The sequence below is a fragment of the Mobula hypostoma genome, chromosome 8 (assembly GCF_963921235.1).
Source record: "Mobula hypostoma chromosome 8, sMobHyp1.1, whole genome shotgun sequence".
Taxonomy (NCBI): Eukaryota; Metazoa; Chordata; class Chondrichthyes; order Myliobatiformes; family Myliobatidae; genus Mobula; species Mobula hypostoma.
The window spans coordinates 93,500,519-93,523,934 of NC_086104.1; the positions used below are offsets into that span (position 1 = coordinate 93,500,519).

Below are 23,416 nucleotides of genomic sequence, written 5' to 3' on the forward strand. Positions count from 1 at the left end.
CTGATCGAAAAACCTCTTAGTTAAAAAAAAGGAATATTTTGAAATACTGTACATATAAAAATTTTGGTAAGATCATCATTTTAACTGCATGAATTCGACCAAATAACGAAAAGTGTAAGAGGATTCCATCTAGAAAATAATTGCTTCATAAAATCCACTAGGGGAACTAAATCAGCTCTATAAAGGTCTCCATAATTTTTAGTGATGATAATACCTAAATATTTAAAAGAATCCATAATTTTAAAGGAATATCATCATATATAAAAGCAGAATAATTTAAAGGAAATAATTCACTTTTATGCAGGTTTAATTTATATCCTGAAAACTTTCCAAATTCATTTAATAATTTCAATAAACTAGGAATAGATTTTTCAGGATTCGAAACATAAACTAAGAGATCATCAGCATAAAGGGAAATCTTTTGAATAGTCCCATTTATGGAATTTCCTTGAATATCCTTAGCTTCACGAAGTGCAATAGCCAAAGGTTCCAGCACCAAATTAAATAACGAAGGACTTGATGGACATCCTTGTCTTGTACCCCACAAAAGTCGTAAAAAGGAGGATCTACAGTTATTAGTGATCACAGTGGCAGTAGGGCTTTTATGTATCATTCTAATCCACGTTAAAATTAGTACCAAAGCTAAATTTCTCTAAAACGTTTAAATATTTCCATTCAACTCTATCAAATGCCTTTTCAGCATCAAGGGAAACAACACATTGGGGAGTTTTCGAGGGGGATGAGTATATAACATTTAACAGTCTCCAAGTGTTAGAAAAAGAATAACAGCCTTTTATAAAACCTGTTTGGTCCTGAGAAATAATCTTAGCCAGTATATTCTCCAACCGATTAGCCATTATTTTTGAAAGAATTTTGGCATCTACATTTAATAATGAGATAGGTCTATATGAAGCACAATCCGTAGGGTCTTTATCTTTCTTAAGAATTAAAGAAATAGAAGCTTCATAAAATGTAGAAGGTAACTCTCCTAACAAAAAAGAATCTTTAAGCATTTCCAACATATAAGGAGTAAGCAAAAACTGGTGCATTTCTAAGATGCATTTAGTTCACTGGACTAATCTTTTATTAATCCTTCAGTTGCTCCCTTTACGATCTGATCTCTCCTCTTGGTTTCCTCATCCACAACATCATTTGATGAATCCTCTGTTTTCATATTTCCATTGACTCCTTTCTTTTTGGCTTTCCATTCATCCAGATGGTTTAGTCTTTGCATCTATTTTTACAAGCAGCTTTTCCTTTCCTACTTGAAGTTCATGCAATAACCTTAATGCACGCAGAGTAGATTCTGGCTCTTTATACTCACAAAAGCCAAATGTTGGTAACTTTCCTGAAGCTCCCTGAACTCTTTTCCAGATTAAAACCAAACCACGTTTCACAAGTAATTGGCTGATTAACATATCAGAAGCTTTCTCACATATATTGCCTACAAAAGTTGTTACAGTCAGACCACTGCTTTCAGTACTTCCATGATCCCTCTGAGCAGCATTGTCCTTCCTTGGTCCAATATGCCTTTTAACCAGAGGCACAAAGGTCGGCATCAACACCTGTTTGTCCTTTGTTTGGCAATGGTTCATGGTTTTTAGTATGGAGACAGTTGTGGCATCATCCAGTACCTTCCTTAAATTGCTTTCAGTTGACTTTCTTACAATGGATGGGGCATGCAAATGGTGGGTGTATCTCCAATCAAGTTGTAGTTGTCTCCACAATGCTGACCATCCTGTTTTTACCACAAATAACCCAATGTGGCTTGTTGATTGTTGTATTTCACTGCTACCTATGTCATTTCCACAGAAGTGATCTTTTCTCCAGTATAGGTTCTTTGTTGGATATCAGCAGGCTTTAGTTCAGTATCTTTGAAATACTTTTCAAACTCATTTTGTGGCATGACTGTGTGACGAAAAACCAAGTTATCAGAAGATTGATGCTAATGAGAGAGAGATAAGTGAGACAATGGAGAAACATTCAAAATGCTAATAAGAGAGAAGAGAGAGATCAACGAGAAAGAAACACATTTCAGAATATTGACAGACCGGTTGCTTTGAACCTGAACTGTTTGAAGTTTGATGGACAGGCGATACCCCAGCAGGGGGATAAAAAGAACAAGTTTGCTAGGGCACGACACACACCACGAGATCACGAGATAACAAGACCCTGGAAGAGCGGTGTGCCCCCACAAGTTGGTGGAAGTTTGGAGGTCTGGTCGCGGGAACCGACCATAGACGCACAGGGTGAAAAGGGTACGATCGGTGGGAACCTGGTGTGTGAGTCTGCCCTTGCCTGGGTGCCGGGTTCACCACGGAAGAACGGTCGTATCTGGAACGGAGGGGTCACAGTCGGTGACCACAGAAGATATAAAAGGGTTTGCCCGAAAGCTAACTGCAAAGAATATCAAAGGTCTGCTTGAATCAAAAGTTGCATTCTCTCTCTCTCTCCAACAGCACAACAGCGATTACTGCGAGCTGTACTAAGCTGAACTGAACTCTGCGTCACTTGAGACTGATCATTTTACCCCTAGACTGCAATAGAGGTTGGGTGATTCCTATTACCATAGTTCTGTGTGCATGTGTGTTTTATCATTGCTAACCTGTTTGCATTTATATCCCTACGATTAGAGTACTGTGTTACTTATTTCTTTAATAAAACTTTATTAGTTTCTGTTAAAATTAAACCAGACTGCAACTAAGTGGTCCATTTCTGCTGGTTTGGCAACCCAGTTACGGGGTACGTAACATAAGTGGGGGCTCGTCCGGGATTTTGAACGCCAAATTCGGGACTGGGTAAATTGATTGGGTTTAAATTCCCGAAAGAAAGAAAGGGCAAACAGCAGAAATGGCGATTGAGGAATTTCTAAAGGCGCCAACCTTGGAGGCATTAGAGGATGCCTGGAAATCAGAATTGGCAACTGTTGCCAAACAGTTGAATCTTTTTAAGGGGAAGTCGACAATGAGGAGAGCGGAGATGCACAGAGCTATCATTGAGCATTATGTATCTAAAGGTGTGTTTCCCCAAGGGGAGCTGGAGGTGGTATCTATGGGCAAACCTGGTGGAGAAGCAGTACAGCTGCAGATGGAAAAATTGAGACTCGAGCACGAGTTCCGGGTAGAACAGCTGGAACGAGAAGAGAAGCAGTTAGAATGACAAGAGAGAGAGAAACAGAGGGAAAGGGAATTTGAGCTGAAGAAGTTAAGGATGACGCTAGCGCAGAGGCCCATGCCGAACCAAGGTGGAGGGTTCAGGGCGACCCAGGAGGTTAGTCTGGTTCCCCCATTTGAGGAGGCCGATGTTGATCGGTACTTTCTACATTTTGAAAAAGTCGCTGCAAGTCAGGACTGGCTGAGGGATAAGTGGGCTGTTTTGCTTCAGAGTGTACTTAAAGGAAAAGCCCAGCAAGCTTACTTGACATTGTCCGCAGAAGATGCCCAGAGGTATGATGTGGTGAAAGAGGCCATACTCAGGATTTATGAGTTGGTCCCGGAGGCATACCGACAGAGGTTCCGGAATGCGAGGAAGCAGTGGGGCCGCACATATTAAGAGTTTGCCCATGAGATGCAGATGTATTGTGAACGTTGGTGCGCCTCGAAAGGGGTCAATGGGGATTATGACAGACTGCTACAGCTAATACTGATTGAGCAGTTTAAATGTTGTGTCCCTGAAGGTATGAGGCCCTATCTAGATGAGAAAGAGGCAGAAACCTTAGCTGCAACTGCTAAGTTAGCGGATGAATACGCATTAACGCACAAAGTGAAGTTTACCCCAAGTAAAAGCTACCAGAAGGATAGTCAAGAGGGCGGAGAGTGTCCTCCAGAAAAGTCAGAAAGTAAGCCGGGGACCAGCGAGAAGGATAAGGAAGACTGGGAGCAGTTTGGTAGGAAGTCTCCTGGGGTCGTATGCTATAATTGTGGGAAAGTTGGTCACTTTGTGTCCAGGTGCTTTGCCCCAAAGAAGGAGACGGAGAAAGGAAAAGCGACGGTTCCAACTGGCTATATTGAGCTGGCAGACAAACCGCTAGGGGAGAAGAGGTCTCATAAAGTTCAGGAAGGGAGCAAGAAGTTTATCTCAGCTGAATTGGTGTCGGTGAAGGAGGGGTTAAACTCGGTTCCAGTACGGATCTGGAGAGACACTGGAGCTTGTCAGTCATTGATCTTAAAGAGTGTGTTAGACTTTAGTTCAGAGACCCAGACTGGGGAGGTCAGGGTGATAAAAGGCATTGGGAAAGGGACTGAAGCAGTGCCTTTGCACCAGATACCCCTAAAAAGCGACTTGGTCTCCAGACCGGACACGATTGAGGTGAGGCCCGAACTACTGATGGAAGGTGTGGAAGTCTTACTCGGTAATGACCTCGCCGGCAGAAATGTGTTCTCAGCAGTAAAACTGACAAGCCAGCCTGCCAGCATTGAGACCCCGCCCATGGAATCACAGGTTTATCCCATTTGTGCAGTGAATCGGCACATGTCCAGAAAGGCTGCCGAAGCAAATGTAGATTTAGCTGAGATGTTTTTACCAGCCTTGTACCAGGAGGGGTTAGAAAGTGAGAAAAAGGGGCGTAGTGAAACGGAAGTTGAGGTAGACTTATCATTAGCAAGGAAGGAATTTATTCAGGGACAGGAACGAGACGAGGAGCTGATGGTTTTGACGGAGACAGCTCTCTCCGAAGCAGAATTAAAAAGGGAGCCAGTGGGCTAATTTGTGAAGGAGGGAGTACTAAGGAGGAAATGGAGACTAAGTACCGTGCCCGCAGATGAGGAATGGGGGATGGTGCACCAGGTGGTAGTGCCAAAAATTTATGGGGATGAGATTTTTAACCTGGCACACAAGATACCCCTCGGTGGACATTTTGGGGTGAGGAAGACAGTCGATAGAATCATGAAAGAGTTTTACTCGCCGCACAGGAGGAAGGATGCTATTGACTATTGTAAACGTGAGCTAATACAGTTACAGGCTATTGATATGTTAACAGCTTGCCACGATAAGAGAGCAGACCTAGTCAGTGTTATCACGAAAATTAATGAGGCTAGGGTGCCACCTGATAAGGGGAAAACCCCTTTTGAAAAGATAAGTATGGTGCCGACCAGATGGGAGAGCTCTATTGTTTTGGCCAACTTTGCTGATAAGATCTCTCCCTTAAACCCCGAACAGAGCGAGCCGCTTAGAAAGCTAATTAACTGGCACGCACACGTATGTTCAGATGTCCCGAGGCAATGCAAAGAGCCGAGACATGATGTTGTTGTCACATCAGGTCAGCCTAGTAAGCAACATCCCTATAGGATGATTAATTCAGTGACAAAAGAGCTAAAGAACGCAGAAGCGTATATTGACGATTTAGTGGTCTGGAGTGACACGTGGGAGGAGCACATTGTGGCAGTAGAGGAGCTGTTTAAAAAGCTGGCTGAAGCCAGCCTGACAGTGAACCTTGCAAAAAGTGAATTCGGCCACGCGAAGATCACTTATATGGGATTTATGGTAGGACAGGGGCAGCTGGCTCCGATGCAGGCTAAGGTGCGGGCTATCTCTGAAGTCCCCACCCCGACAGACAAGAGAGCCCTGAGAAGGTTCTTGGGGATGGTGGGGTACTATCGGAAGTTTTGCAAAAACTTTGCAGATATTACCCTCCCTCTTACTAAGCTCTTGCCAAAGAGTGCTAAGTTTGTGTGGGACGACCTTTGTTATATTTGTCCGGGACAGAAACCACTGAGAATTTACACTGATCACAACCCATTAGTGTTTTTGGCCACTATGAAGGATAAAAACAAAAGGTTGCTAAGTTGGAGCCTGGTCTTAGAGGATATTAAAATAACACATATAAAAGGAACAGAAAATGTGATTGCTGACTGTCTGTCAAGGTGTTGACAACTTGAAATTCCCTGTATTAGCCAAATAGCTGATGACCCTGTATATTAGTGTGTATCTAATAATGTATTCATGCCTATAAATTTTACCCCAGTAAAAATCCTTTGAAGGATACGGGTGTGACGAAAAACCAAGTTATCAAAAGATTGATGCTAATGAGAGAGAGATAAGTGAGACAATGGAGACACATTCAAAATGCTAATAAGAGAGAAGAGAGAGATCAACGAGAAAGAAACACATTTCAGAATATTGACAGACCGGTTGCTTTGAACCTGAACTGTTTGAAGTTTGATGGACAGGCGATACCCCAGCAGGGGGATAAAAAGAACAGGTTCGCTAAGGCACGACACACACCACGAGATCACGAGATAACAAGACCCTGGAAGAGCGGTGTGCCTCCACAAGTTGGTGGAAGTTTGGAGGTCTGGTCGCGGGAACCGACCATAGACGCACAGGGTGAAAAGGGTATGATCGGTGGGAACCTGGTGTGTGTGTCCGCCCTTGCCTGGGTGCCGGGTTCACCACGGAAGAACGGTCGTATCCGGAACGGAGGGGCCACAGTCGGTGACCACGGAAGACATAAAAAGGTTCGCCGGAAAGCTAACTGTGAAGAACATTAAAGGTCTGTTTGAATCAAAATTTGCATTCTCTCTCTCTCTCCAACGGCACAACAGCGATTACTGCGAACTGTACTAAGCTGAACTGAACTCTGCGTCACTTGAGACTGATCATTTTACCCTTAGACTGCGATAGAGCTTGGTTGATTCCTATTACCCTAGTTCTGTGTACATGTGTGTTTTATCATTGCTAACCTGTTGCATTTATATCCCTATGATTAGAGTACTGTTTTACTTATTTCTTTAATAAAACTTTATTAGTTTCTGTTAAACCAGACTCCAACTAAGTGGTCCGTTTCTGCCGGTTTGGCAACCCAGTTACGGGGTACGTAACAACTGAAACAACTGAACCAGTGTCCAATTCTATTTTAATTAATTTGCTCTTTACTTCTGGTGTATATTGCTTATCAGTTGCTAGTTTTCATGTTGTAAATCTCAAGGATACTCAGCCCTATAATGCCCTTTTTGAAATTGCAAATTGACTTTTTAGCTTTCTCTCTTCCCTGTGGAGTCTATTTATTTTTGTCTGCCTGACATGCTATTTATATGTGTCCTACTTTGTCACCTTTAAATCTGATGAATGTCGCCCCTGCACAATGGTAACACAACTTGTTCAGCCAGACAGTTTGATGGTTAGATATTGCAATGTTGTTTATGCTCATTTTTATTCCTGACTGCAACTCAGTTGCTTCCCTGTCTGCTATTTCTATCGATACAGCTATTTCATCTGCTCTTTTAAATATAAGTTGTACTTCAGTTAGGAGCTATTTTTGAATGCTTTCTTGTAAGATTCACAAACTAAAAAAAAGTGACTAAACAGACTTTTTAATAACATCTGAGACTGAGGTCCTTTAACATCATCTGAGACTGAGGTCCTTTAACATCTGTCGGACGATGCTGAGGATGTTCTACGAGTCTGTGGTGGCCAGTGCGATCATGCTGGGGCAGCAGGCTGAGGGTAGCAGATACCAACAGAATCAACAAACTCAGTGGATGTTGTGGGGATGGAACTGGACTCTCTGATGGTGGTGTCTGAACAGAGGATGCTGTCCAAGTTGTATGCCATCTTGGACAATGTCTCCCATCCACTACATTAGGTACTGGTTGGACACAGGAGTACATTCAGCCAGAGACTCATTCCACTGAGATGCAACACAGAGCGTCATAGGAAGTCATTCCTGCCTGTGGCCAACAAACTTTACAACTCCTCCCTTGGAGGGTCAGACACCCTGAGCCAATAGGCTGGTCCTGGACTTATTTCCTGGCATAACTTACATATTACTATTTAATTATTTATGGTTTTATTACTATTTAATTTCAGGTTTCCCCCGCCATCCGAAGGTAGAGCGTTCCTATGAAACGGTTTGTAAGCCGAAATGTCATAAAGCGAAGAGGCAACTACCATTTATTTATGTGGGAAAATTTTGTGAGCGTTTGCAGACCCAAAAATAACCTACCAAATCATGCCAAATAACACGTAAAACCTAAAATAACAGTAACATATAGTAAAAGCAGGAATGATATGATAAATACACAGCCTATATAAAATAGAAATACTTTTCCACAATCATTACTGATCTGTTCTCTGTAGTGAAAATCTCACGCAAGCGCCATTGGCAGAAAATCTCACACAAGCGCTGTTGGCATAAACGCGCTTTCCAGTAACCTTTAAGCTATGAAGCTGCCAAATCATACCAAATAACACATAAAAATACACAGCCAATATAAGGTAGAAATAATTTATGTACAGCCGATTTCCAATTGTGTCATCTCTGTTCTGGGCTGACAATTACGTGTCGGCGGCACCTAATTAATTAGCATGTTTGTTTCGGCTTTTTTCTTAAAGATGTGCTGTGTGTCTCCCGGCTACCGTTGTATTCTCCACGAATTGGTATCTGTCCGTGGCCTGGGGGTTGGGGTGGTGGGACACTAGGTGTCATCTCGTCGTCTGTTTCCATTAGAGCAGGCGGCTCATGTTCTTCTATCTCTGCCCACCTCGATGTTGAAGGCCGAGGTTCTTCGTCTGCTGTGGCTGATCTGGAAGGCTTGCTTGACTGCTGAGCCTCGCGCATTTTTCTATCACACAGTTCTTTGTAAGGACTCAAACCATCCTGCAAATATCTCCTAAACCGACGTACCCTTTCAAAATTAAAGTCCTACTTTATCATTACTCATTCGGTTTCGATTGTTATCCTTTTTCTTCCAATTGCATCAGCTCTTCATCTATCAGTTCTTGGTCATGGGATGTCAAAACCTCTTCAACATCATGTTCGTCAGCTTCCACAAGCCAAACTCACGTTGTCCTTACTTTGTTCACCACGATCAAAACGCTTAATTAGGTCTAGTTTTACGCTAAGTGTAACACCCTTACGAGCTGTTTCAGGCTTTTCCGATACCTTAAAACTCATCTTGCAAATGGTTGCTCACAGGCTCGTGTTTAAGCAATTCCGGTGAGAATGCCATTCCAAATCCGGGGGAGAGCGGCTGCTTGGGGCGCGTGCTGCCTTTTTATCGCGCGCTGATTTTTTCGCACACTGATTTTTTATCACGCTGATTTTTTTTTCGTAACAGTGAAAACACCTTCTGAAAGCGAAAACAGGGTACTAATGTAGGTCTTTCATAACAGTGAGGTTTCGTAAAGCGAACGTTCGAAAAGCGGGGGACACCTGTATTTATGGTGCAACTGTAACTGTTACGTACCCCGTAACTGGGTTGCCAAACCAGCAGAAATGGAACACGTGTTGGAGTCTGTGATTACTAGGAACTAATAAAGTTTTATTAAAGAAATAAGTAATACAGTACACTAATCGCAAGGATATAAATGTAACAGGTTAGCAGTAATAGTGTACACATATACACAGAAATAGGGTAATAGGAATCAACCAAGCTCTATTGCAGTCTAGGGGTAAAGTGATCAGTCTTAAGTGAAGCGGAGTTCAGTTCAGTCTAGTGCAGTTCGCAGTAGTCACTGTTGTACTGTTGGAGAGAGAGAGAGAGAGAGAGTGAGAGATGCAGTTGGTTTCAGCCAAACCTTTTCGATGCCTTCTGATCCAGCTGTGGTCACCGACTATGACCCCTCCATTCCGGTTGCGATCGTTCTTCCGTGGTGAACCCGGCACCCAGGCAAGGACGGACACACACCAGGTTCCCACCAATCGTACCTTTACACCCTGTGAGCCTCTGACCGATTCTCGCTAACCGGTCCTCCAAACTTCCACCACCTTGTGGGGCACACTGCTCTTTCCAGGGTCTCGAGGCGTGTGTGCCGTGCCTTAGCAAACCTGCTATTTTTATCCCCCTGCTGGGGTATCACCGGTCCATCAAACTTCAAACAGTTCAGGTTCAAAGCAAACAGCCTGTCGCAGACGCCAACATCGGAATTGTGTTTCTTTCTCGTTAATCTCTCTCTTCTCTCTTATTAGCATTTTGAATGTTTCTCCATTGTCTTCCGTTATCTCTCTCATTAGTATCATCTGTCCTGCAGCTCTGCTTGGCGTCACACTTGACATAACGAAAACCAATTTCCCCCAGGATCAATAAAGTGTGACTATGACTATGACTATCGTAAACCAACAGGTTGTTGTTATGTCTCCCACTCGCTGTGAAAATGAGGGACATCTCCCTCTCCCTTAAGAGGGAGAGAGAGAACCTGTGATTTGTTGAATGCCGGATGAAATGCAGTAGTCTTTGGGGTCACTGCAAGTCTATGTCTTTGCTATTGCCTAGCTCACGCTTGTGCTCAGTAGCGGGTGCGCTTTTTTTGCTGGGGGGGAGGGGAGATTGTTGCTCGCTACGGCTTATGTGTGGGAGGGAGGAGCTGGGGGAGGACTTTGGGGTTCTCACGTTTAACTGTCGTTCATTCTTTGGGACACTTCTCTGTTTTCGTGGATGCTTGTGAAGAAAAAGCATTTCAGGATGTATATTGTATATATTTCTCTGACATTAAACTGGACCTTTGAACCTTTGAACTAAATGATCTCTCAGTGTATCATTAAGCCCATCATTGAACTGAAAATGCTCAGACAACCTCTATAGATGTACAGCGGAGAGCATTCTGACAGGCTGCATCACCGTCTGGTATGGGGGTGGGGGGCTACTGCACAGGACCGAAAGAAGCTTCAGAAATTAGTCAGCTACATCTTGGGTACTAGCCTCCATAGTACCCAAGACATCTTCAAAGAGCAGTGCCTCAGAAAGGTGACGTCCAGTATTAAGCACTCCAATCACCCAGGGCAAACACTCTTCTTATTGTTACTGTCAGGAAAGATGTACAGAAGCACACGCTCAGCTTCTTCCCCTCTGCCATACAATTCCTAAATGGACATTGAACCCATGAACACTACTTCACTTTTTAAAAAATGTATATGATTTCTGTTTTTGCACTATTTTAAATCTTTCAATATACACGTATATATACTTACTATAATGTATTTACTATGTACTTATCTGTGTATTTATTTATTTATTTATTTATTATTATTATTATTATTATTATTATTATTATTACATTGAACTACTGCTGATAAGTTAACACATTTCACGACATATGCTGGTGATAATAAACTTGATTCTGATTCTTCAATTCAGCCATGTATGCTGAAATTTACTCCCCTTCCTTTTGATTCCACTTATGAAACCTAAAGTGTTTTGCAATCAACAATGGTTTTGGTTCTAAATGTTCCTGCATTACTTTCATAATATCAGCAAAGCTCATTTCAGCCGGTTTGGTTTGAGCAGTCAAACTGTATGCCTTTAAATCCATTGCAGTCAGCAAAATTAGCTCAGTTTACTCTGCATACAAAATCCCGTTATTGTTTGTGTAATTGAATGTGCCAATCTTTCCAATGGAGCCAGCCATTTCTGCTTTTTTAAAATGTATTGTTATTTGTTTAACATATACAGTGAAACAACATTACAAAAAATAAGAGACATCTTGGGAATCAAAGTTGGTGGTGAAAACATCAATAATTTCAGATACGTGGATGACACTGTGTTAATTGTAAGTACGGAGGAAGAACTACAAACCTTAATTGATACAGTTGTTGAAGAAAGTGCAAAAATGGGTCTATCTATCAATTGCAAAAAGACAGAATGTATGGAGATATCCGAAAAGAAGGAGAATCCTATCTGCAGGCTGAGAATAAACAGGGAAGACATAAAACAAGTACAGAACTTTTGCTACTTAGGGAGCTGAGTGACATCAGGTGGCAGGTGCAACATGGACATCAAAAGAAGAATAGGGATGGCAAAAGACACCTTTACGAGAATGAAGAGTATATTGACCAACACTAAATGACAACCTGCTTCAGAGTACTGAAATGTTACGTTTATCCAATTATGTTATATGGCTCAGAATGTTGGACAATGTCTAGTAATATGAGGAAACGAATTGAAGCAGCAGAAATGTGTTTTTTGAGGAGGATGCAAAGAATATCATGGACAGAATGAATATCCAACAAGGATGTCATGAACAGAGCAAACACAAAAAGAGAAATAATGTATGAGATCATGAAAAGGCAACGTAACTTCATTGGACATGTGATTAGGAAAGAGGAGTTAGAATGCACGGTAATTATGGGAAAGATTGAAGGGAAGAAAGCAAGAGGAAGACAAAGACAAATGATGATGGAGATAGCAGCCAGAGAACCGGAAATGAATACCAATGAATTGATCCACTTGACTCAAAACAGGAGTGTGTGGGCCATGGCAGTCAAAGCTCAAACTGGGCACGGCACCTGATGATGATGATGATGATTGTTATTATCACCTGGTAGTAATTGTTGTTACTTTCTGTGCCTTGTGGCACATTGTGTGGCAACCTTGCCATTTCTTTAGGATTTTTGTCTGGTTTTCTTATGAGGCCAAGTTGTTAGCTTGACACTCAAGCCAGCACGGATAGAAAGCGTGCAAGGAGCCGGCCGGATTCACACTCAGGACCACTCATCTTGAAGTCTGGTGCCACTACATCACCAGCTGGTATACTCACTGTTTATGAGCCCGTAAATTTGTCTGTTTTCTGCCTTTTTCTTTAAACTTGATCATGTCTTCCCCTCCGAAGAACACATGCTGCACTGCTTTTTTGAAATACAAACGTCTTGCTGCACTTTTCTTTTTACTCAAATGTCTCACTGTGCTTTAACAGGTAGGTAGTCGGCTCGAGTTTCTTTAAAACCTCCTCATCGCCACTGTTATGTTTTGTAACTTCAAAACATAAAAACTAACTGAAAGGAAAACATGGAGTTGAGAATAACTTGTGTACTTTCTTAGTTTTGTTTTTATCAGGACATGGATGCGTGATGTGGTGTGATGACGTATGCCATTCACATACTTTTACATATAACCAGTAGTGAATTATTTAAACAACAAAGAATGCTGAATCAAACAATATATTTACAAATTACTCAAGTATTACTGAATTATTAAGTACACAACAGAAGATGTCCTTGAACATCCCAAACAGTTGGCTGGCACAAGTTTTCAATACTCAGCAGTGTACACTGTCAAGGCTTGATGCCTTACGGGGGTTCACCTCTTGAAGGCTATTCCAACATCAGCCTCCAAGATCACAGGGTTTGCCGGCCGCATGAGGATTCACACAAGTATAGAGCAACTCTCCCTTTCAAAGCATCTATATTAAACTTGCCAGAGAGTGAAGCATCATTGCCATTTATGCTGTTAGGATTCACCTTGTAGGAAGCGATGGTGTGCAAGCCCTGTAATAGCCTTGGTGCATTGAAGTGGGTCTCTAACTTTGTAGTGCACTTGGAATTGCCTTTTCACTCTCACTATGGCCTTCTGTGGGTCATACACTATGTGGACTTCTGTCACCAATACTGACCTCTTCTCTAACCCAGTCCTGCAGCTATTAAAGCCTTCATTTTAATCCCAGTCACAATCCCCAAGAATAACTCCTAACCATTACTATAATATTTCTTAGGCAATTTCTCTGGGATTGAGGATGAGTTCCATACACTACAGCTTTGTGGATTGTGGGGTGGTGAATGAGGCCAATGTTGGAAACACAGACTCTTCCATAGATGAGGCAAGAGGCTCCTGATATAAAAACACAAGAAAAAAAAAGAAATAGGGGCATGGTCCCTCAAGCCTGCCCTGCCATTCAATATGATCATAACTACCCCAGGTCTCAACTCCTTTAGTTCTCCATAGTCTTCAATTCACTGTCCTTTCAAAAATTTACCTACTCCTCTGTAACTACTTCTGATGATTTAGCATCTTCAATACTCTGGGGTAGAGAAGTCCAAAGATTCATTCTTTCTTAGAGAAGAAGTTCTGCACGCCTCAGTTTTAAAGGACCACCTACTAATCTTTTCTCCATGTCCCCATTCAAAATTCTGTCATAAGTGGAAACATTTTTACATCTATTCTATCAGGCCCTCTCATGTTTCAGAAAGATTATTCCTCAGTCTTATATATATAATTATGTTTATATAATTTTTTTAACTGCTTGTGGTGGAACATCCATCTTTTCCCAGGAATTCGCCATGTGGAGACACAAGGCACTGGAGTCCAAAACAAAATCTTGGGTCTGCCTTTTCTGGACATCTGTGCACAGTCTTCAATGGCAATCTTCAGCTTCTAGTTTCATCTCATTTCATTCCCACACCTACGTGTCTATTCTCAGCTTTCTCTTTTGCCATGGCTTTGGTCACCACACCACAGGAAGAATACGGAGAGAATGTAGAAGAGATTCACTAGGGTGTTGCCTGGATTGGAGGGCTGAGATTATAAGAAGAGACTGGATAGGCTGGGTTTATTGTACTGTAATGTACAAGACCAAGGAGTGGCTTTATAGCGGTTTATAAAGTTATGAGGCATAGTTAGGATAGTTAGTATGAGTACTTATCCCAGAACAGGGGAGTCTAGAACTAGAGGATAGAGATTTAAGATGAGAGAGGAGAACCTAAAGGAGATTTGAGAGGAACGTTTTATACTCAGAATCTGGTGGTTATCAGGAATCAGCAGGCCAAGGAGATGATGGAGACAGAGACAGTTACAATGTTTAAGTGACTTATGGATAGGTACTTGGATACAAAAGGGATAAGAATCTAATGCGGATAAATAGATAGGTATGGACAAGGTAGGCTGAAAAGGCTCATTTCTATGCTGGACATCCCTGATTCTATAACCTCATCAAGGTCCATTTGACAAGTTTCATCCAATCAAAATTTACATGTTCTTCTTTATCAATTCTGCTTGTTATATCCTGAAAGAGCTTCAGCAATTTGTCAAACAAATCTCTTCTGTAAAACCATGTTGTCTTAGATTAATTACGTTACATTAAGCTTTTCTAAATGCTTCACAATTTCCTCCTTGATTCTGGAACCCAGCACCTTGTCAACCACAGATATTTAGCTTAAAAGTCTATAGTTACCACCTATTTGTCTTCCTCCCTTGAACAATAGAGTCACATCTGCCAATTTTAATGCGTTGGTATCTTCCCAGAACTCAGAGAGTTTTGAACCAATGGCTTCACTATTTGTGCAGCTACAGCCTTTAAAACCCTTTGGTGCAGATACTTGTTGCCTTTAATACCATTAGTTGGTTCTAACTTCTCCATGATGGAAGTCAGTATTACGAATCTATAACATAGTGTTTGAAAGTAGCCCATCTTCCACCATGAGGACAAATGCAAAGTACTACCTTAACCTATTGTAAAACATTTCCTTGTTTTCCAAATATAGTAGTCTAGGGATCTGACCTTACCCTAGCTACTCTCTTTCCTTTTATGTATCCATATTACAAAACATCTGTGTTTTTTCATGAATTCCATTTTCTGCCTTGTTATTAACTTATGCTTCTCTTGCTGCTGATTCTTGTAAAATCCCGTCTGTCACTTGCTCTTACCAGTTTATATGCTTTGGTCCTTGATTCAATATCTTACCAACAGAGCAGGTGGATAACTTGTAAGTTGGTGTGCTCCTTCTACTGCTTACAAGGGACTTCAATGTGCTCCAGATTCATTATCTTGAAGTTCTCAATAGCATCCAAATGCTCTTTCTCTACTCTGAGTGGTCATGGGCTAGGATTCCCAGAAGACAGTGGGGATTGTGGATTTCTCCCGGGAAGCTTTAAGCACATGCTTGAATCTTCTTTAATGTACCAACAGAAAATGCTGGAAATGTTCAGTTGGCCAGGTTGCATCCGTGAGAAGCAGAGCCTACATTTCAGGTCAAAGACCCCTCATCAGATGGACATTTGCTGAGGACAAAACCTAGGAGAGGATACCAACGTTGCCCTTCTGTGGATCTTGTGAGACAGCACTGGTGGTATTTTTCTGGTGCTTTGAACTTCTTGCTTTAGGTAGTCCAGGTCACATGTAGAAGGCACAGGTTATTGCTACCCAATAGCACGAGTCTTGTGTCCGGTATGAAAGCTTGATCTTCATATAACCTTTTTCGCGATTGACCAGAGTCTGTGTTGGCTCATTGATGTGGCAAATTTACTTATCAATGTCTGCCTTCTTCAAGAAATGGTTGCCACTTTTCACTTGAATGAAAACACCAAGAAAAGGATCACAGTATTACCTATTTACTTTTCCCATCTATAGAACTGTTGACATTAGCTACATATCTCAAGATAAGTGTTTTCACTCAGAGAGGAAAACCTGAAGGGAAGCTGATCTTAAATAGATATTCCACACTCCTAGCCTAGCACCTGGCTTATATTGAAAGAAACTAGCCATGTCTCTAAGAACGAAGAAGCTGCTTACCTTGGTCATAATAATCAGGAAAGAATATAACACTCTGTTTATAAACGTATAATTTTAAAAGCTTAATTCCTCCATGGTAGGAATGGCAGGAACTGAACTATCAAGAATACATACATCAGGAAAATATATGCTCCATCCTGTGTATTCCAAATTATGACATGTATGGTAATGAATTTTGGGCTTGTCCACTTTTTTAACTGGTGAAATTAACTATTTTTTGTGGAATTTATTGTGCTCCAATGTGTGAGCCACAGCATTTTAATTTATCTTTAACCTGCATGTTTGTCTTCTTGTTATAGTGAAGCCAAAAAAGAAAGGTCAATCAAATGAAAGAGGTGAGATTTCTTCACAATTTTCTATTCTCATTTAAGTGCCTTCTTTTTTATAAGAATTATTAGTTCCTTCCAGCTCAAAAACCTTAATTGAATTAGATGAAGTGCTAATTGTTTGAATTGCAATAGAAATCAGGGAATGTTCACATGTGAGATATGGATCATACATTGAATTAAAATACTATTATTTCACATTAGTTTGAATCTACTTTTCCACATGTCAGTGCAGATTAAGAGATATCAAGATGAGTCTAAGTGGGCATGGATACACAGTACAAAACTTAACACTCATCAACATAGAGTAGCTATAAAGTGGCTAAAAATGAAAATAGCCATGTAATGTGCCCATCTAGATTGATGCTACAAGTTCTTACCCAGTTTTTAACTGATGCAAAGCTTCATTTCAGGGTGCGATACATTGGGCCAAAATTTTTCAATATCAGCAATTTAAAATGGCAAGGTGACCCCCATGGGGTGCAAACCTCTCTGCTTTGCAAGGTAGCTGCTGCAGAGAGACCTCAAGCTCGACTAGAACTGTGAATGAGAGGCACAAGCGAAGCACGTTCTAGCACATCATGTATTCTGTTATACTGTGCATCAAGTATTCTAAATCCTATTTGTTTTGCCTGTGGTTAACACTGCTTTGTCACTGCTCACTCAGCTCTAGAACATCTGGATAGTGAAGATGCATACATTAGAATGTTCTTCATTGATTACAGCTCAGTATTCAAAGCTATCATCCCCTCAAAATTAATCAATAAACTCCATGACTTAGGCTTTGATACCTCCTAGTGCAACTGGATACTCAATGTCTTCACTTGCAGATCCCAGTCAGTTTGGACTGGCAACAACATCTCCTCCACAATCTCCATCAGCGCAGGTACACCACAAGGCTGTGTGCTTAGCCCCTGCTCTACTAGCTTTGTACTTATGACTGTGAGGCTAAGCACAGCTCCAGTGCCATCTTTAAATTTGCTGATAACAACATTGTTGTTGGCCAAAGTTGGCGACAAATTGACATATAGGAGGGAAATTGAAAATCTGGTCGAATGGTGTCACAGCACAACTTCTTACTCAATGTCAGCAAAACCAAACGGCTGATTATTGACTACAGGAGGAAGAAACTAGAAGTCCATGAGCCAGTCCTCATTAGGGGATCTGAGGTGGAGAGGGTCAGTAACTTTAAATTCCTTGGCATTATCATATCAGAAGATCTGTCCTGGGACCAGCCATTTCGGTGTCATTTCAAAGAAGGCTCAGCAGTGCCTCTACTTTCTTAGAAGTTTGCTCATATTCAGCATCTTATCTAAAACCTTGACAAACTTCTATAGATACACAATGGAGTGTATCCTGACTGGTTGCTTCATGGCCTGGTATGGAACCACCAATGCCCAAGAACAGAAAAGCCTACAAAGATGATGGGTACAGCTCAGTCCATCACAGGCAAAGCCCTCCCCACCATTGAGCATATCTGCAAGCAACACTGCCACTAGAAAGCAGAATCCATCGTCAGGGACCCCACCATCCAGGCCATGCTGTCTTCTCACTGCTACCATCGGGCAGGAGTTACGGGAGCCTTAGATCCCACAGCACCAGGTTCAGGAGCAGTTATTATCGCTCAACCAGCAGGCTCTTGAACCAGTGTAAATAATTTGCCTCAACAGTGAATTGATTCCACTACCAATGGACTCACTTTCAAGGACTCTATAACTCAGGTTCTTTGTATTAGTTATTAATTTACTTATTTATTATTACTATTTGTTTATTTTTTGTAATTGCACAGTTTGTCCTCTTTTGCATGTTAGTTGTTGTTGGTCTTTGTGTGTAGTTTTTCATTGATTCATTGTATTTCTTTTTTCTGCTGTGAATGGCTGCAAGAAAATCAGTCTCAGGGAAGTATATGGTGACATATTATGTACTTCGATAATAATATTTCTTTGAACTTTGAACTTTAACTTATTGTCTCAGTCTTTTGGTGCTGATTTATGTTGTACCTCACAATGGTCAATTTTGTTATTCTGCTTGGTCCACTGGAAATAACTAGAGAGCTCACAATAGTGGACTTTGATTCAAACATTCCCATAATTTAGAACTGAATTTCAAACCTGTTATCAAATTTTTACTACCACCCTGGCCTCAAACTCTATCATGTTGTTCATTTTTCTCATGCTTCTTTTTTCTCACGATCACCTTTGGATCACTGTCCTTACTGTTCTCAAGAGTTAGGACATTCTTTCTGGCTGCTGTTAAAAAGTCTTGTTAAATTTAGCCAATATGCTTGAAACTGACTATGGTAATAACAACTTCAGTCTCAGGAAAATCTGTTTATAAAGATTAGGTTTTCGCACAGGTAGTGATTTCCTATCCAGAACACTTTATACTTTATTGTTGCCAAACAATTGATACTAGAGCGTACAATCATCACAGCGATATTTGATTCTGCACTTTGCGCTCCCTGGAGTACAAATCAATAGTAAAAGTGAGTCCAAGGACGGAAGATTGGTTTGGGTGATGTGCTGGGTTGTGTTCACGATCTTCTGCAGCTTCTTCCAGTCTTGGACAGGACAACTTCCATACCAGGTTGTGATGCACCCTAGAAGAATGCTTTCTATGGTGCATCTATAAAAATTAGTGAGGGTTTTAGGGGACAGGCCAAATTTCTTTAGCTTTCTCAGGAAGTAAAGGCACTGGTGGGCCTTCTTGGCAGTAGACTCTGCTTGGTCGGACCAAGTCAGATCATTTGTTATATTGACCCCGAGACACTTAAAGCTTTTGACCTGTTCTAGTTGTGCACCACCGATGTAAATGAATACTGGATACTATTAGAGATTAATGATGTAAAGCCACCTTATCTTTTATCTAATAAATATCAAAGTCTGGACACTGGGCTATGTCTTTACATAATGCTATGTATGATACGTAAGATTACAAATTTCTTTATATTCCTTTAAGCAATTGCTGAAATCTTAACTGTGAATGTCATCTTCCCTAATGAAGATAGATATGGTAAGTAACAAGATGTTCTTCACATGATAGTAGATATTAGTAAAGCAGAATTCTAGTATTTTATAGAAGTATGTTTGCATCCTGTCTGAAATTTCGTCCTATTCTCCTTCCTCACAATTATAAGCACCTGCTTGAATTCTTTGAAAACAATTGTATTGTTTGATCTGTTATGCTATTTTGCCACAATCAGTGGTTGCTGAAGGCTGAGTATTTTCACACATAAATTTAGCAAAGTTGTTTTTAGTTAATTATAGACTAGAGTTGTTCTTGCTTCCACATAGAAGAGAATTATATCCTACAGGAAGTTTATACATGCTAGATTTAAATTGTTTGAGCAGAAGAATAAAGTCAGATTGTTTAGGACATTTATCCCACTTTCTTCACGTGACCTGTGTTGTGCAGCTTTTTGTGCTTTGGTCACAGAAAAATAACAGTGGAGTGACTACATACATTTGTGTTATCGCTGACTGTATAGTTCTGTTAAGTTTGGCTTCCTAAAAGGATTAAATTCCCTATTGAGTGTTCTGTATTCCTGTTGTCACATCAACTGTATTACATCACATTTATTCAGTATTCTAATTACACCCTAGGCAGGGATGAAGTTTAGAAATCCTGAGATTGGCTTCATGTTAACCACATGGCATGTTATTCTTATGCCTCTACTTTCTGAGGAAGCTGAAGTGGAGAAAATCCTAACTTGCTGCATCACTTTGTGGTATGGAATCTGCACTGCAGCGGACAGGAAGGCTCTGCAAATGGGTACTTAAAACTACCCCACGTATTACCAGCACCAGCCTCCCTGCCATCAAGAACATATATACAGAAAGGTGCCGGGAAAAGGCCAGCAATATCGTGAAGGATCCCACCCACCCTGCTTATGGACTGTTTGTCATACTCCAATCAGAGAAGAGGCTTCAAAACATCCACTCGACTCAAAGACAGTTACTTCCTCAAGTCATCAGGGTGGCCGACACCTCCGCCCATCAACCCATCCCCCCCACCACCACATACACTTCATCGAGCATCACTCTATACAATCAGTCTACATATCTATCAGTTACTTGTACATTATGTTTTATAAGATTGCTTTTATATTTATATTTATTGTTTTTATTGTGTTCTTTATGCTTATTATGTTTTTTTTATGCTGCATTGGATCTGGAGTAATAATCATTTCGTCCTTTACAATCATGCACTGAAGAATGGCAAATAACAACCTTGAATCACAAAAATTGGGCTGATGATTGGCACATTTTAAAGGCACATTTTTAAACTTGCCAAATAAGTTCCTCATTGCCTGAAGAAAGGTCAGTTATCTTAAGACCTGTGCTTCACACAGCTTCTGTTGTAAACCGTAAGTATTGACAACAATTTCAAGTGGGAAATAAGCACGAGCAGAGAATATTGGTACGGGCAGATGTGATGAGTCCATATCAGAGGTTGCAATGATCTTCAATTTCTACTCTGCTGGACAAGATGTAGAATTTGGGGCAACATCAGTAAGAAAGGGTAAAGAGAGAAGGTCAATAACAAATTGTACCACTGGGCAAACATTCCACAATGGAGAGGATGTCAGGTTCCAGTTCAATCATTTATGATTGATGACAATACTCTCTGGAGATGGTGATTTCATTCATGGAACTTGGATTAGTTCTTGCAGGCCCTGATGACAGCAAATGATTGATACCAAAATTTCTTCCAGTCTAAATAGAGTAACAGACAAATAAAGCGTGAATTCATCACTTTGTTTTTCTGCATGCCCAGTGGAAGGTATAATGACAATAAAGGAGATAATGATGCAGGAGCTCTACCTAAAATAATTCACCATTTTACCAAATCAGAACCTTTCCCCACCCTTGTACAGTACTTTAATTGCAGTCTTCTAAATCTGCCTGGGTCAGGTACGTTCTGCATAACTTTTACAGAAGGAGAATGCACGAGAATTGATGGCATTGGACTGGAGAGAAATGGATTTGGCATTCATACTACACCCGATGGAATAATATACACAGGGCAATGGAAAAATGATAAGGTAATTGATGAGTTTAAACAATTCTTTTATCAATGTTTGAAACGGAATTTAATGGTAGAGTATATTCAAAGTTCAAAAGTTTAAAGTAAATTTATTTTCAAAGTACATATATGTGACCATATACAAACCTGAGATTCATCTTCTTGTAGGCATTCACAGTAAATCCAAGAACCATAATAGAATCAGTGAAAGACTGCATCCAACAGGGCAGACAAACAACTAATGTGCAAAAGACAACAAACTGTGCAATGCAAAAATAAAATAATAATTAAAAAAACAAACAAACAAACCAGCAAGCAAGCAATAAATATCAAGAACATGAGATGAAGAGTCCATGAAAGTGAGTCCATAGGTTGTGGGAACAATTCAGTGATGTGATGAGTGAAGTTATCTGGTTCAAGAGCCTGATGGTTGAGGGGTAATCAATATTTGTCACTGTTTAACAAGGGAAATCAAATTGTTGCTGTAATGACGCAGAGAAATCCAAAGGTTGCACATCTTGCAGATTTCTCCAACTTATTAAAAGGAAATAGACAAAAACTTAAAATATTTCTGAACTATTCTTGATGAAAAATACTCAGAACATGTTTTTCCTAGAAATTTAAATTGTTCTCAGATGGGAATGCTCAATCTATATATACAATTAACCCTATACTTCATTTCAATTTGATTGTATTTCTGGTGAAACTATCATGCATGTTTTGTGGGCAAATTCTGCTCCTAAGTTGTTAATATGTGGGTCACAATTATTCATGGCTCATTGCCAGAATACCTACTGACCCATTGATACAAGGGCTTCAACTTTCAAAAGCCAAGCAAAACTGGAAGTCACTTCTTACTGTTGGAAAGCAGCTCTTAACAGAGTCCAACGGTAAAACACAGCATACTGAGCTAGGGGTCAAATGCATCCCATTACCTGGCCTACAGCTGTATACCAGGCAAAATGTACAACTCCACTCAATCTTGATTTTGTAAAGACAAGACAGGTGAGTGTTTTTCTTATTTTCTCTATTATCTTTGCTTTATTTCATTTTCGGTGGTTGAAGATACTTATTGAAAAAATTATTATTATTAATCCTTAAATATTTATTTTAAATAAAAATTTGCATTCAAGGCCACAGTTGATATACAACAGGCAAAGCACATTGCCTAAGAGCAAAATGCTACAGGTCTTTACGGCCTTTATGTTTATTTTGTTGAGAATGGTAGAATAATATCAGCATAAATATCTCTGTTTGAAGATTAGATAAAGATTAGTTTTATTTGTCACATGTACACTGAAAAATGCAGTGAAGTGCGTTGTTTGCATCAAGTCAAATTAGTGAGTAATATGCTGGGAGCCTGCAAGTGTTTCACACTTATGACGCCATCATAGCATGTCGACACCTCACTAATCCTAATTGTACATCTCCGGAATATGGGAGGAAACCGGAGCAACCACAAGAGCAGGTACAGTCAAGGCAAAGGCTCTGTGGGGAAGGGCCTTGATCACAAGTGACAATGGTGCTATGTACACAATGTGTTAACATACTGACCAAAGGAATGTACTGTGTTTATATTTCGAGATTGTTTAATGTCATTTCCAGTACACAAGTGTAAAGGAAAATGAACCCGATGCAGCACAAAAAACACATTAAGATAAAGAACAGAATAGTTTAAAATATAAATACAGTGATAGCTATATATATATACATAGATGGATTATACGTACATAAAGTGACACTAGGTACAGGAGTGTCTGTACATAAAGTGACTCTGATAGAAAATGATACAGTAGTGATGGGCAAGGTTAGTGGGTTGAAGTGTTGATCAGCCTCACTGCTTGTGGAAA

General features: G+C 40.5%; 1 protein-coding gene across 3 annotated transcripts in view; it reads left to right on the forward strand.

Annotated features, from left to right (window-relative positions):
* morn2 (MORN repeat containing 2) overlaps positions 1 to 23,416 on the forward strand; it is a 40,576-nt gene that overhangs the window by 5,140 nt on the left and 12,020 nt on the right. For 2 of the 3 annotated variants that reach the window (XR_010018979.1, XM_063056360.1), the window contains exons 2-4: positions 16,515 to 16,550; positions 19,500 to 19,553; positions 21,455 to 21,585. Coding sequence is in view for 2 of the 3 variants with exons in the window: in XM_063056360.1 (XP_062912430.1) it covers positions 16,515 to 16,550; positions 19,500 to 19,553; positions 21,455 to 21,585 (221 nt within the window). In the remaining variant the exon portion in view is untranslated. The remainder of the gene's footprint in view (positions 1 to 16,514; positions 16,551 to 19,499; positions 19,554 to 21,454; positions 21,586 to 23,416) is intronic. The other variant, XM_063056361.1, reaches the window with a different exon arrangement.